We start from the raw sequence: 13,601 nt of genomic DNA, 5'->3' as shown, positions 1-13,601 counted from the left end.
CCAAGTCCCCGGAGCTTGTGTCGCATCATCTGCAGTCAACAACCCAGTTGTTGTTCGACCTGGGTTTTTCGGTGAACGAGCCCAAATCTCACCTAGAGCCCTCTCAGCGCCTCCTGTTCATAGGGGCAGTACTGGATACAACATTGGGTCGGGCCTTTCCTCCGCCTCAGCGGATTCAAGATATTCAGGATTTGGTTCCAATGTTTCGAAATGGAGCGGTAGTTCCAGTCCTCAAGGTCCTTCGTCTGCTCGGTCTTTTTGCCTCCTGCATTCTGTTGGTCACGCATGCTCGCTGGCACATGAGGGCTCTTCAGTGGTGCCTCCGAAGGCAGTGGTCTCAACACAGAGGGGATCTAGAGGGTACTGTCAAGATCTCCAGAGATGCTGCTGTGGATTTGAAGTGGTGGATTGCAAGCAACAATCTTTCACAAGGAAAGCCGTTCCAGCAGTCGCCACCAGTGGCCACAGTCATAACGGATGCTTCCACTCTAGGGTGGGGAGCTCATCTGGGGGATCTGGAGATCAAAGGTCTTTGGTCTCCAGAGGAACAGATGTTTCACATCAATCTGTTAGAGTTACGGGCTGTACGTCTGGCTCTCAAGGCCTTCCTCCCTTCCCTTCGTGGTCAGTCGGTACAGGTCCTAACGGACAATACTACCACGATGTGGTACATAAACAAGCAGGGAGGAGTGGGGTCGTACCTTCTCTGCAGAGAAGCTCTTCGACTATGGTCCTGGGCAAAGGACCATCGGATTTGCTTGATAGCAAACCATCTGGCCGGAGTTTTGAACGTGCGTGCGGACAGTCTCAGTCGCCACTTCTCGGCAGACCACGAGTGGCGTCTCCATCCAGATCAAGTCCGTTTAATCTTCCAGAGGTGGGGGTTTCCTCGGGTAGATCTGTTCGCCACTCGAGAGAACGCGCATTGTCCGTTGTTCTGCAGCCTTCAGTATCCGATGCAGGGAGCGTTGGGGGACGCGTTTCAAATAACCTGGTGCGGCCAGTTGCTTTACGCGTTTCCTCCCATACCCTTGATTCCTCGAGTATTGAGGAAGATTCGCCAAGACCGGGCTCTAGTAATCTTAATAGCTCCGGATTGGCCAAGGAGGGTGTGGTACTCCGACCTTCTCCAACTCTCAATGTGCCCGCCGCTCCGTCTCCCTTTCAGGGCAGACCTCCTCTCGCAGTCGCAGGGGCAGGTTCTACACCCCAACCTCCAGAGTCTGCACCTACATGCCTGGAGATTGAACGGGGCAACCTGAGTTCCTTCTCTCTCCCGCCTGAGGTAGTGGATGTTATATTAGCGGCCAGGCGACACTCCACTAAATCTATCTACGCTAATAGGTGGTCTAAATTTGTTGCGTGGTGTGGAGAGAGGCAGATTGATCCTTTGCATGCTCATCTATCGGACGTTTTGTCTTTTGCTCTATCTCTGGCGCGGAAAGGTTGTGCAGTGGCTACCATTAAGGGTTATTTATCGGCCTTGTCAGCCTTCATATGTCTTCCAGACCAACCATCTTTATTTAAATCCCCTATTGTTATCAGATTCTTGAAAGGTCTTCTAAATCAATATCCTCCAAAGCCATTTGTTATGCCGCAATGGGATTTGTCCTTGGTCCTGACTTTCCTTATGGGGTCCCCTTTTGAACCTTTGCATTCTTGCCCCTTGAGGTATTTGGTTTTAAAAACAGTCTTCCTGATAGCTATAACATCAGCAAGGAGAGTGAGTGAGTTGCAGGCCTTATCAGTAAAGCCCCCTTATACAACTTTTTATGGGGATAAGGTGGTGTTGAGGACCAAGGCTGCTTTCCTCCCGAAGGTTGTTTCACCCTTCCATTTGGCTCAGGCAATTACTTTGTCCACGTTCTATCCTCCGCCTCATCCTTCCAAAGAGGAAGAAAGACTGCACCGTCTGGATCCAAAGAGAGCGTTGAGCTTCTTTATTGATAGAACAAAGGATTTCAGGCTGGAGGATCAGCTGTTTATTGGATACGTGGGCAAGAGGAGAGGAAAGGCAGTCCACAAGAGAACACTATCCAGGTGGGTTGTTCTTTGCATTAAAATATGTTACTCTTTGGCAAAGAAGGATCCTCCTGAGGGCATTAGAGCTCATTCCACCAGAGCTAAGTCGGCCACTTCGGCCTTGGCCAGGGGTGTTCCTGTGGTCGACATCTGCAAGGCCGCAACTTGGTCGTCCCTTCACACTTTTGCAAAACATTACTGTTTAGATTCTGAGGTTAGAAGGGACGGCCATTTTGCACGGTCAGTGCTGCAGGATTTCTTGGTTTGACCATTTAGGCACCCACCGCCGGGCGTGGTACTGCTTTGGGACTCTATTCATGAGGTGAGGAATCCACAGGTAGTTGTATCCATCAGAAGAACGAGTTACTTACCTTCGGTAACGACTTTTCTGGTGGATACATTAGCTACCTGTGGATTCCTCACGGTCCCACCCGCCTCCCCGTTGCCTTTCTGGTCTTACCAAGTAATCTTTGAGTGCGCTCCTCTTGGTCTTTGAGGGTGCAATAGATGTGTATATAATATATATTTATATATATGTATATATGTATATATCTTTGTGTATATACTTGGTGTGTGTATATATTTTAAAAGAGAAAGTTTTATATATATATTTATATAAAAAGATTTACAGTTATTCATACAATGTTGTGTATTTTTACAATATAATGGGATGTTGCCTTGCTCTTTCATTGCATTGCCTGGTTGTTCTCATGCACGTAAAAAATTATTGGTACTGACGTCCGCACGTCGTCTTATTGCCTGTATGACGTCAGACGGCGTCGCGTGGGCTAGAGTGACGTCCTCGTCGACGTGCAGAGACTAGTAAGAAGATTTCCGTCGAATGCTGGCGCCATGGGAGTATTCATGAGGTGAGGAATCCACAGGTAGCTAATGTATCCACCAGAAAAGTCGTTACCGAAGGTAAGTAACTCGTTCTTTAACATTTTTTAACATTTACTTAACTTCACCAGTACTTCGGTACCCTTTCTTACGGAACTACGTCATTCCTAACACTGACTCTGTTGTTATTTTTTTTAGCTTACTTTTATTGGCTTAGTTTTCGAAAATGACATTAAGCATGTGCCAGAATTTCGGTTTATCCTGCAGAAAGGTTAGCACGTAGTAAGCCACAAAAGCCTGAAGTGCGTGTTTAACTTAATCCACTTTCTTCTCATTACTGAACCTTCTGTTGCAGCTGGCAGGCCCAGAAATCCAGTGGTCTGAGCAACCTCTGGACCTGCAGAGGCATTCTCACCAGTCCCACAGCACGCATGGGCATTCTCACCAGTCCCACAGCACGCATGGGCATTCTCACCAGTCCCACAGCACGCATGAGCATTCTCACCAGTCCCACAGCACGCATGGGCATTCTCCCCTGCTTTTCTGGTTCTTTCTGTGATCTCTTCACCAGACTCCTGTAGAAACCTTCTAGGTTTTATTGTCATTTTATGCCTAAGCCTGAGGTTCAGCTGAAGCTCTAAGCCTCTCCTTAAGGTTGAAGGGCCTCCATTTTGGTTTTAAGCAATTCCAGTTTCAGTCTTAGGTTGGGAACATTTGGCTCACTAGTATTTTTTGTTTTCTTTTGTGCTGAGGAAGAGGGTCAGATATTCGGTCTCTTTCACATGCAGTTTCTATCGTGATGTCCCACAGGTTTTGATACCAGTCATTCAAGCACAAATTGCCATCTTTTCTGCAGGGACTTAGAGCGTGTGTGCCCTAAACACTTGTTACCTGCCCACACCCTAAAGGAGTCATTGTAATTCATGCCCTATAATTATTAACATTTTTCTGGACCCATGAATAAGAATGCAGCAGGTGCCCCACGAATACACTAGTTGTACAGGTGTGGAAGGACAGGGGGCTGGTAAGGTTCATACCTATTAAAAGAATAAAATCTTTCCTGTCTAAAGTTTGCATGTTTTATAATAAGGCCAGTGAGTGTGAAGTGTGCTGGCTGACAAAAAAATAAACAAAAGGATGTTGTCACTGCGAAGTTACTGTAAAGAGAGAATCCCACAAGTAATCTAAACTGTATAAGTACAGGTATTGTTGGTCTGTAGGCTATCCCAAGAAGCAGTGGTCTCTGGTAATAAGGATACTATCATTGTATAGGATTCTGTGATGACTTTAATAACTGAAGCAATGCCTGCCTTCTGCGTGTGCAGTATCACGTTTACCTCAGAGCCTGCTTAAAGTAGTGTCAATAGGTGTGGAACCATCTTCTGTTTTACGCGTCCACCACCACACTAGGCGGTACCAGGTGCCTCTCATGTGCTGCTCCAAGCACCTCGTGATTGGGCGGGATAAACCACATAAGTACCAGGGGTGAGGTCAAGTATGCCCTGTCCACAGTAACAGCCCCTAAAATACATTTGTCAAAAATGAAAATAAATGTTCCATTAAAGACAAAAGCCTTTCAGGGCTCTAATGAAGAATGGGCAGAGAAGGTGTTTGTTTCCATGTCCTTCAGTATAAATTGCTCCAAACAACTGGTCCCTCCGCTCCTCCTTCTATCTGAAGAACTCTCCGCTGCCAGCAGCAGCCGTAGATCTAAATGTTAGACAGAAAAGTATTAAAGTGAATCGTCCATTCCCAAGATCACCAGATCATTGTGCTTAACCTTCTCTGTCCCTTGGGAATGGCTTTGGCTATTGACCAGGCTGGAAAGCCGACTAGACAAGGAAATAGAAACATATTTCAGTTCCTTGCCCTGATCACATATCTAGCACTCTGAAGCCACGCTGTTTGACCATTCCTCTCCGCCCCTGCTGTGCCAGTGATATCATCTCTTCTCTTCTGTCCTGCATGTGCCTGAATATGGTTATATTTAGAGTGCATCCTCTTGGAGCACTTGAAGAAAAATAAATGCATTAGCTATCCTGAGGGAATGAGCTGATTAAATATATTGTAGAGATGTAGGTAGAGAATGAAGCTGTTATTTTTTGTGTTTTCAGATTTGAGACTTTTTTTTTTTAGCAGCCATTTTATTGAACAGGTTTGAAACGCAAGGCGTCAGGCAGGTTCGGAATACCTACAAACACTGCTGCGTAACGCACATTCCTATTAACTTCTAGATATTTGTTTGAGCTTTGTGTGCCACACAGTTGAGGTGCCTTTCTGATTGGTTTGATGCCACTGGCACTCTGTTTCAGAAATGGGGAAAACACGCCTTTGAAAGTTTCCATCAGCTTCATGGAAATACTGCATTGGAACAGGAACACATCTGCAAAACCTTTTTTCCGCAGAGATGCACTTGCTGCATCAGGTTATATGAAAATGACTTTCTGATGGGTTGGTGTTCGAAGCTGGATTCAAGATCATGAAAAATACCCCTCTTTGGTCTCCCCCGCCCCATGTAACGCAAGCCGTCCCAGGATGTCTGAAACCTTTCTTTGTCCCGGAACCACTGCAACACCAGATGGTGGCTGTGTCACGCATTTTGGTATGTAAGAGATAGTATCAAATAAACAACCATGCTGGTCTTGTTATGCCATGAAAGAAAAGGAGGTTTGTACTGAGACCCTCGAAGGAGTCTACTAGTTAGAACAGTAGTTCGTAATCTATGGTCATGGGACAACTGGGTGCCCGCAAAGCCTACTCTGAAAGGTGTTTGTAAATGTGACAAGTTTGAAATTTAAGGCTAAAAATTAAGTTTGTATCCTCAGATTGCTTCATGGGAGCATTGCAGTCGATGAAACAGAATATAGTATGTATGTTTTCAGGCCTCAAATGAAATTAGAAAAGCTCCATTATTAATTTCCCTTAAAATGTTGGTTATTTTAATATTTGCTTGTGAAATAAATGCAATATTTCACCATTTTGTGTATTTGTTTGATGAACGTCTGTGTTTTTGTTTTGTAGTTCAAATCATTGAAATGCTTTGGCCACGGTCACCTGCTTCCAATAGTGATTTGGTGGGGGTTCCTGGATTCCAATAATGATTCAGTGGGAGCCCCCGGCTTGCAGTAATAATTAAGTGTGGGGGGGGGTAGTTGTCCCCTAAAGTCAAAAGGTTAAGAACCACTGAGTTAGAATATGAGGAAGTATACACTGGAGAATGGCGGGATGACTTTGAGAAAACTCCATGTCAATTTCTGGGAATAATAAAACCGAAGCCAGTTCCTTGGATAATAAAGACCGGACCCAGTTCCCCTTTGATGCACAGATCTCTTCAAAGGGCTAATTAAGTTAAGGAATGTCCACCAAATCCAAGGCAATGCTTGATTCCACGATATTCCTATACAGCCCTGCCGACACCCATATTGTGACATTGGCCTCAAGGCACATGAATACTGACCTTATAGACTTGAAATCTCGACCCCCAACATCTGGTTGGAGTTGACAAGCTTCCTTGAACCGAAACTCATCCTTCTGTCAAAAATTCACCCCATTCGCTTAGTCGTCGGCCTCAAGATAACTCTTGAGCTTAGGAAGATTTTAAAGACTGTCTCCCCCAGAAGACAGTTTATCCGCTGTATAACAAAGGCTCCTTCTACTCTTCTGGAAAGAAAGATACACAGGCAGTGGATCCCTTACGCTTTCATGAACCTGTAAGGTAACTTAGACTCATCCTGTTTCCCCATTCTCATCTCCATCTAATTTAAATCAGGAGGCCCAGTTCAATGGTTCTTTGGCATTAAATAAGGAGCTTGGTGTTTAGGGCGATGCTTGACATTATTACTAGATTAGTTCACTAGATGGAGAACTACATTTGGTTTAGGTAAGACAAACCGCACCAGGCAAGGCTTCTTCTGCGCGTAGCGAGGGAGAGGAGGACGTGAGGAAGAATAGGATCTCCTTATTCAGACACAATGTGTGATCTCTATTTTTGAGCAAATAATTCAGTTGCTGTTGATGATTGCACTTACTGAAAGTGTGAATTTAAATTCTTTTCTGTTCTACGTTTATTTGCTGTATCTGTTAAAACGAATATGTTGGTCAATTCACTACTGACTTTGTACTGACCAATCAGGTACTTAATAATCCTGTAAAAAATGAGACCACTTTGAACCAGTGTTCTCGCTAATTACTAAGGCTGTACTAAAGCAGTAAAGGCCCAGCTAGTTTTGCCATGTATGAGATGCAAGTAGAAAGCTGCTCCTTTATATCCCTGGTGGTACTCTCGGCTCACAAGCATTTATTCAATCCTTCCAGTAAGAAAGGACCACCTCCTAACTTTCAAAGAAAACCAGTTGATTTGTGGGTTTGATTTCAGCCATGCTTCCATTTACTCACATGCTTTACTTGGCATTTAGGAAAGTTTCCATCAGATGAGATGGAAGGCATCATCTAGCAGACACACTGTAGGACACACTGTAGGAAGGCAGAATTTGTGCAAGAGGTTAGGGGTGTTGCCAGTTTGTGCCGCTGGATGACCCAGGATGCAGCAGGCAGTGGTGGCTGAAATATACCCACCATGCTGTTCTTGCAGTCAGTCAAACAGATTTTGAGACAACAGTCACATTGTACATATCATGCCCCAAAGCTAATGAGGTCTTTGTGAAGATCAAAATTACATGGCACTTCTCCTATGCATTGAGGGTGCAGCAGTTGCTTAAATGGGGTCATAAGACCTTCAGCTAGTAGCCATCGCAGCAGTAGCAGCCCCGTGTTCGCGAGAGCACTCACTTTCACACACAAGTGCCCATAGAATGGGTGCTTAAACAGGCAGGCAAATACCAGGTTTCCTTTCTTATTGTTATTTTTGTGGGGGAAATTGAGGTTGTTCACTCGCGTAGGGGAGAAACGTATCTGACATGGGTGTTAAAAAATATTTGGAATCATTTACTGTATTGTTTCACAAGCCTCTCTTCCATCGTCTGTCAGACAAGACCATTTACCATATCTGCTAAGAAGCTAGTTGTTTTGCTACTGAAGGGTGACCTGAAAGAAGTCTCAAAGTTGCTACTACTGGCACCGCGCAGCACCGAGGACCAAGACTGGACACACACAGTTGTACCCAAGTTCGTTGAGCCCAGGACTGTTGTCAGGGCGTGCTGTGTGAGAGTTGCTGGGACTCGCAGAAATGAAGTTATTGACCCAGGACGGATTGGCCTGTGACAGATACAGGCAACTGGTATTCCAGTGGCGACTGGACTTTTGCCACACCAGAGAGGACCTCGTGGGACGTTGACCATGCAACTAGGACACACTCATCTTTGTGGACCAAGGAATCCCTGCTGGAAGACCTCTGCCGACTATATTGCATCAATAGCATCCTTGGAGCATCTTCAGTATGCTTCATTCCTTGCATCAGGGCCACTTCATAGGAATCTATTGCAACATGGATAAAGTACCTGGAATTGCTTAAGGACTGATTCTTCTGTGAAGGTAACTGTCCTCTGATTACCATGAGTAGCTCCTTCCTGGAGTTGGTCGCCCCACGTACTTCCAACTGACCACGGGGACACTTACCTGAGTTCTCCTTGAAAATTCATTGACCAATTCATTGACTTTGCCAAGGCTTGTTCACGGTTGTGTGAATTAGCTTTGATTTATTGTTGCTTGTAAAATCTATATCTCTGGAACTGTCTGGCGGACCTTTTTCGTTTTAGTGTCTAGATTCTTAAAAAATACAATCTATTTTTATAAATTAGTGTTTTATTTCTTGAGTGTGGTGTCGGTTTCTTCAGTTGCTTTGGTGCTGTTTAAATGCTTTACACTTCTTCCTCTGTGAAAACTTTGCTGTTCAGTCCCACAGCTACACAGGGCTGAGCTGAGGGTTTTACAGACAAAACTTTCTGAACCTGAAGGGGTTGGTAATTGTATTACACAGTAAGATCACACAACCATACCTTATCATATAATACAACCCATTTCCTCACATCTGACGTTGTTCAGAAAGCTTGAACAGCAGGAACGTCCAGTTATTTGAAATGACCAGCCTGCATTCTGCCTTGGCCTTTCGTTGTTTGGGTAATAAGATGTCTCTGGCAAGAGTTAGTTGGAAACTTTTACTACTATTAGGTGGAGTTTGGCACCATCGGTGCAACTGATGTGTTGATCCCATGCTGTTATTCCAGGGTTGTCTGGGTAGAGATGGAATGATATGAGTGAGTGGGGAATCTTCAGGGAAGTCACACATATTAATTTGGATGTTTCTGTGTTGGTGATGTGATTTCGATTGAAAAGGGACGGTGTGCAGCCGCTGTTGGTGTTGCATTGATTAGTGGTAATCAAGGCTGTGGAGATAGCAAGGTAGACATGGAGAGGAGGGGTCTTATCACCAGAATGCTGTATTCCTTGGTGTTTTCAGGGCTTTATTGTGATCGGACTCTGACCCTAAACAGACCCAGCAGTAGTTGGAATCTACCCTTACAGTCGCCCTGCACCTAAAAACTGATTTTTCAGTGACTTTTAGCTTCAGTGTGTTGAGGAGGAACAAGATAACCGGTCCCCATGTAATGCACAGTGTAGTCTTAAAAATGATTAAAGCAGTCACTTGTTGGTAGATGAGCATGAGTGAAAGGGTTTGTGGACATGGAGGGCGAAAGGTAACTTGAGCTGACGTTTAAGTAGTGTGACCACAGCGGCATCCAATTGACTATTTACATTTGATTGGTTTGAAAATATTAGCAGCACGTTTATCAGCTATACAAGGTGAAACGTAGATTGTCTTCTGTGAAGGCTCTACATGCACAAGGCTGGGCATCACATTTACAGGAATAGCCGTACCATGCAGTACATGCTCTGAGACTTCTGCTTGGCCTTTCCAAGCACAAGGCACAGCAGTGGGGCAAGACTGAGAGCTGTAGTGACCAATACATGCTCTTAGGTAACTTTGGGTACGACTGCTCTCAAAAATGAAATTAAGCATTGGAACAGGGAGTATTGTGGTGGTTTCTGTTGCAGCCTATTCAAGTGTAAGGGTAAGAGTTGAATTTTGCCAAGCACCCTGAGATGGCTTTATAAATGATATGGCCTCTCATGCCCTATTATGGTGACTTAATCATTGTCTCTGTTAAGGATAAATGTCTGGATGTGTTCTATCTGCTCCTTTTGTCTTTGTGATGTTTGGCTCCAGGCGGCCACAGTGGAGGAGACAAGCAACAACTAAAGGAGGGGTGCGGGGTGGGTGTAGGGGTCTGTCTCTCTGTCTTAAGGAAGGAAGCTCACAGAAAGGCAGTTTCAGTTTGCACATGCTGAAGCGCTCTGTACTTGTGGTCATCCTTGCCTCTAACGGTGGTTTCCTTGTGGTTTTTCTTTCCCCGGTAGCACGAGGTTGGCGATGTTGAGTAATAGCCTGACGGCTTGGAAGAAGCTACCACCCTTGATTTCACTGACCAACCAACCGCACCAAGTGCTCGCAAGCGACCTAGTCCAGTTTGCAGACATACAGCAGGTGAGTGCAAGCAACTTTAACATTACCCATTTATTCAGCCCGCCTTCCGCTAAGCAGACTTGCAAAGAATAGGGGTTTATGGTCGACTGGTGGTCAAGATAGAAAGGAGACATAAGAGAGGAATTCCCCCAGCCTTTCCAAAAAAAGGAACACCCTTTTCTTTATTGTACAATAAGTGCGTTTAACTGTAAAATGGGAATTTCTGCTGAGCAAAAATGAAACCAAGCCACACTAGTACCCCCCCCTTTCTCACAGGCCGCTCTCTGAATGCAGTTGTTTGCTCGACATCTATTGGCACCAGTGCTTGAAAGCTTCTTTGGCCATAACTTAATGACTGCATGGTGGGATGCTGGACGTGGACATAAGGAAACTACATTTTTTGAAAATGTGAGTTGGCCTTTTTAAAGCTCCCTCTCTGCTGCACTCGATAGATATTCCTTTTCTCCAGCAGTAAACAGGAATCGGATATTATTCTGGAAAGCCTTATATTTTGTTTCCTAAACAATTTGTGTTGTGTTTTCCAAATACAGAAGGAGAGAGAGACTTGTACAGGGCATTGATAAAACATCAAAATGTTCTTCTGAATGAAAATTGACTAATTGGTATCAGTAACGTCAAGACAGCTGTTGCTGTAGGCGGCCATGTAGGCATTCAGGGTACGGCGTCTCTGAATTATTACCATAATGGCCCCTGTATCCTACTTTGTTTCTCGGCGCACCCTGTAGTTCTCCATTCTGCCTCTTCCACTTGCGAGCAGTCGCCCACGACTCAGACGCTGTCCCACTGAAAGAGCTGAAAGTCAGCATCGTTGGCAGACATGTTGAACCTGGCGATGGTTTTTGGTCCTGGAATAATGATGAAGAATGAAAAAGATTATTTGGGAGATCCCTTTGTATGATAGAAAATGTCGTGTGCTGTGCAGCTGGTGGTTTGTGACTGCGTTTCAATCCCATTTCACAGGGCTCTGCTTGAAAGTTTACAATCTACTCCCCGAGATTTGCTTCTTAATTTGAAGTTGATTTTAGACATTTTTTGGGTGAAGTCACAAGGAGTCCAAAGAGTAATACTCCTACTCCACAAACATTATTCATGACTAATTCATGCAATAATGTACATTTAACTCTTTTTTTCATACGAAAAAGTTCCCCCTGGGGCAACACCTTGAGCTGCACTTCATAATATATGGGAGCTTTTCATTCCATTTTAAGCCTGAAAAGATCTTTATTCTTGCCTTTAACAAAATTGCTTGCTTGTGTATTTCCAGGCTGGAATGGTACCTCCAAAATGTATCACCACACACGTTTCTGGTTGTTAACCACATTTTCATGACTCTGCCTTCCACAGTTCCTCATTTTCTGCCCTAACTTTTCAGTGGTGGGAAAACAACCACCCTAACAGATTTTCTGTCCTCTCAAAGAGACACTGAGTTTTCAAAGTACCTTTAAATCTCATTAAGTGGAGGGTTTTGAATTATAAAATGTTTTTTTCTGAGCAACTGTATTGCACATGCACATGAAGAAATGTGACTGAACCCGTTCACCCCTTCCCAAATAGTTTTATTTTTCTTCTTTCCTTGGCGCTGATATTTACCCTCTGCTTCCCAGGAAGTCTGTCCAGGTTAACAGACTGCGGTATAGTTGGTCTTGGGGTTCTTTGTTTCTGATGTTCACAAGCCACGGAATGGTTTAGACCCTGGTCGTAACCTGCACAGTATCTGATTTTTTGATTTGGAAGGCCGGGTCGAGGTTTGTAAGTGGCTGTTGTGGTCTTGCAGCCAGTGTCCTCTGCAAAACTGTCAGCCTTTCTAGCTTAGAGTTATTTTTGTGTGTGTTGTCCGTTCATGGGGCTATGTTTTTTTCTGTTGGCCTAGCGTTTACCTACTTGGTTTTCATTCCTCTTCTTCACACAGAACTCCATTTAGTTTGAAAAGACAATTTCCATGTAATAAATTCCCCGCTCCCTGAGGATTTACACACACACCGCACACGCTAACCGCATTCCCATTGCGTCTGCACATTTCCTGCTCTGCTGTAACTCCATATATTGGGTCCAGCTGTGTCTTTGCTACGAGTAATGCAGCGCCTGTTTGTCCAAGGGCTCTTTAAATTATGTTACTGAGTTAGCCTTCCTATTTAACACCTACCCTAAGTCCATTTTACGTTTCACAAATTCAATGAAGAAGGTTTTTGTAACACGTGCGTCTCCCCTCTCACAAGCTTCCTTTACAACCTTATTGTAGAACAACACCTTTTTAGCTAACCATCTAATCCAGTAGTTTCAACCTCCATTGCTTCCTAGGCCTGTGACCTCGAGCCTTCTTGAGAATCGGGACCGGAATGTTGAGCAGACATAACTGTCTAGGTACATGTGCAACCACAGCCAGGCTCCACTCCGGACACCGGGCACGTATCATTTTGTCTAGAGAATGGCCAACTCTTTTTTTTTTTTTTTTTTTTTTTTTCTGGTGCCTTCTGTGCTCATGCTTTTTCCTATTGGTCGTCCTCCTTTGTACCTCATTGAAGAGTTATAAAGGACTTCAGCTCCTTGAAGACACCGGTTCTCGTCTGTTTTAGCTGAACACCCAGCTCTGGCCTATAGGCCGCAGACACCTCATGCGCCCTGCATATTTGTACTCCTCACTGGACTGAACCTCAAATTTCTACCTTGGGGAGATGACGTTTGGTCAGCCTGTAGCTTTGGAAAGGGGTTCTCTTTGAGCCACCTAGAGGGCAACCAAAGGGCAAATGATTTCGTGGGCATATTTGTGACCAGGTGTGGGTCCTTTGCTTGCTGTGCTAGAAGACTGATGCTGCACCTGACTCGCAAGGCACAAGACCAAAACTGGTCTGTGGTTGTATTTGTCCCTTTTTCAGAAAGGGTGTAGCCGGACAGTGGGGGTTGTTTGCTAAGGCTAATTTGCATATTTTGGTCCCAGTGTGTCGTGGCACAGTAAACAAAAAAAGTGATTGACTGGAATGCTGCCTGGAGTAATTGCAGCGGCTGAAATCAACACTATCCATTACTTTTTTGTTCTCCCAAGTTTTTTTAAACTTATACCTTCCATGCAAGATTTGTATTGACATTTGATTACTTGACATTTCTCTGGACTGCATAAAAATAATTACTTAAAATGCTTTACATGAAGTGTAGCAAAAATGTTTTTTTTTTTTTCTTAGTCATGTTTTTAAGAAGTACTAGTCCCCATCAAATTTCTTGATGATTGTTAGTGTTGCATTCT

General features: G+C 44.3%; 1 protein-coding gene across 1 annotated transcript in view; it reads left to right on the top strand.

The window, feature by feature from the left end:
* Positions 1–13,601, top strand: part of LAMTOR1 (late endosomal/lysosomal adaptor, MAPK and MTOR activator 1) — a 103,082-nt gene that overhangs the window by 75,402 nt on the left and 14,079 nt on the right. Inside the window, exon 4 of the mRNA XM_069203757.1 lies at positions 10,237–10,363. Within this exon, the coding sequence (XP_069059858.1) occupies positions 10,237–10,363 (127 nt within the window). The remainder of the gene's footprint in view (positions 1–10,236; positions 10,364–13,601) is intronic.

Source organism: Pleurodeles waltl, chromosome 8 (genome assembly GCF_031143425.1).
Source record: "Pleurodeles waltl isolate 20211129_DDA chromosome 8, aPleWal1.hap1.20221129, whole genome shotgun sequence".
NCBI classification, from domain to species: domain Eukaryota; kingdom Metazoa; phylum Chordata; class Amphibia; order Caudata; family Salamandridae; genus Pleurodeles; species Pleurodeles waltl.
Note: the sequence above shows the minus strand (reverse complement) of the source record. Positions and strands in the feature narration are given on the sequence as shown.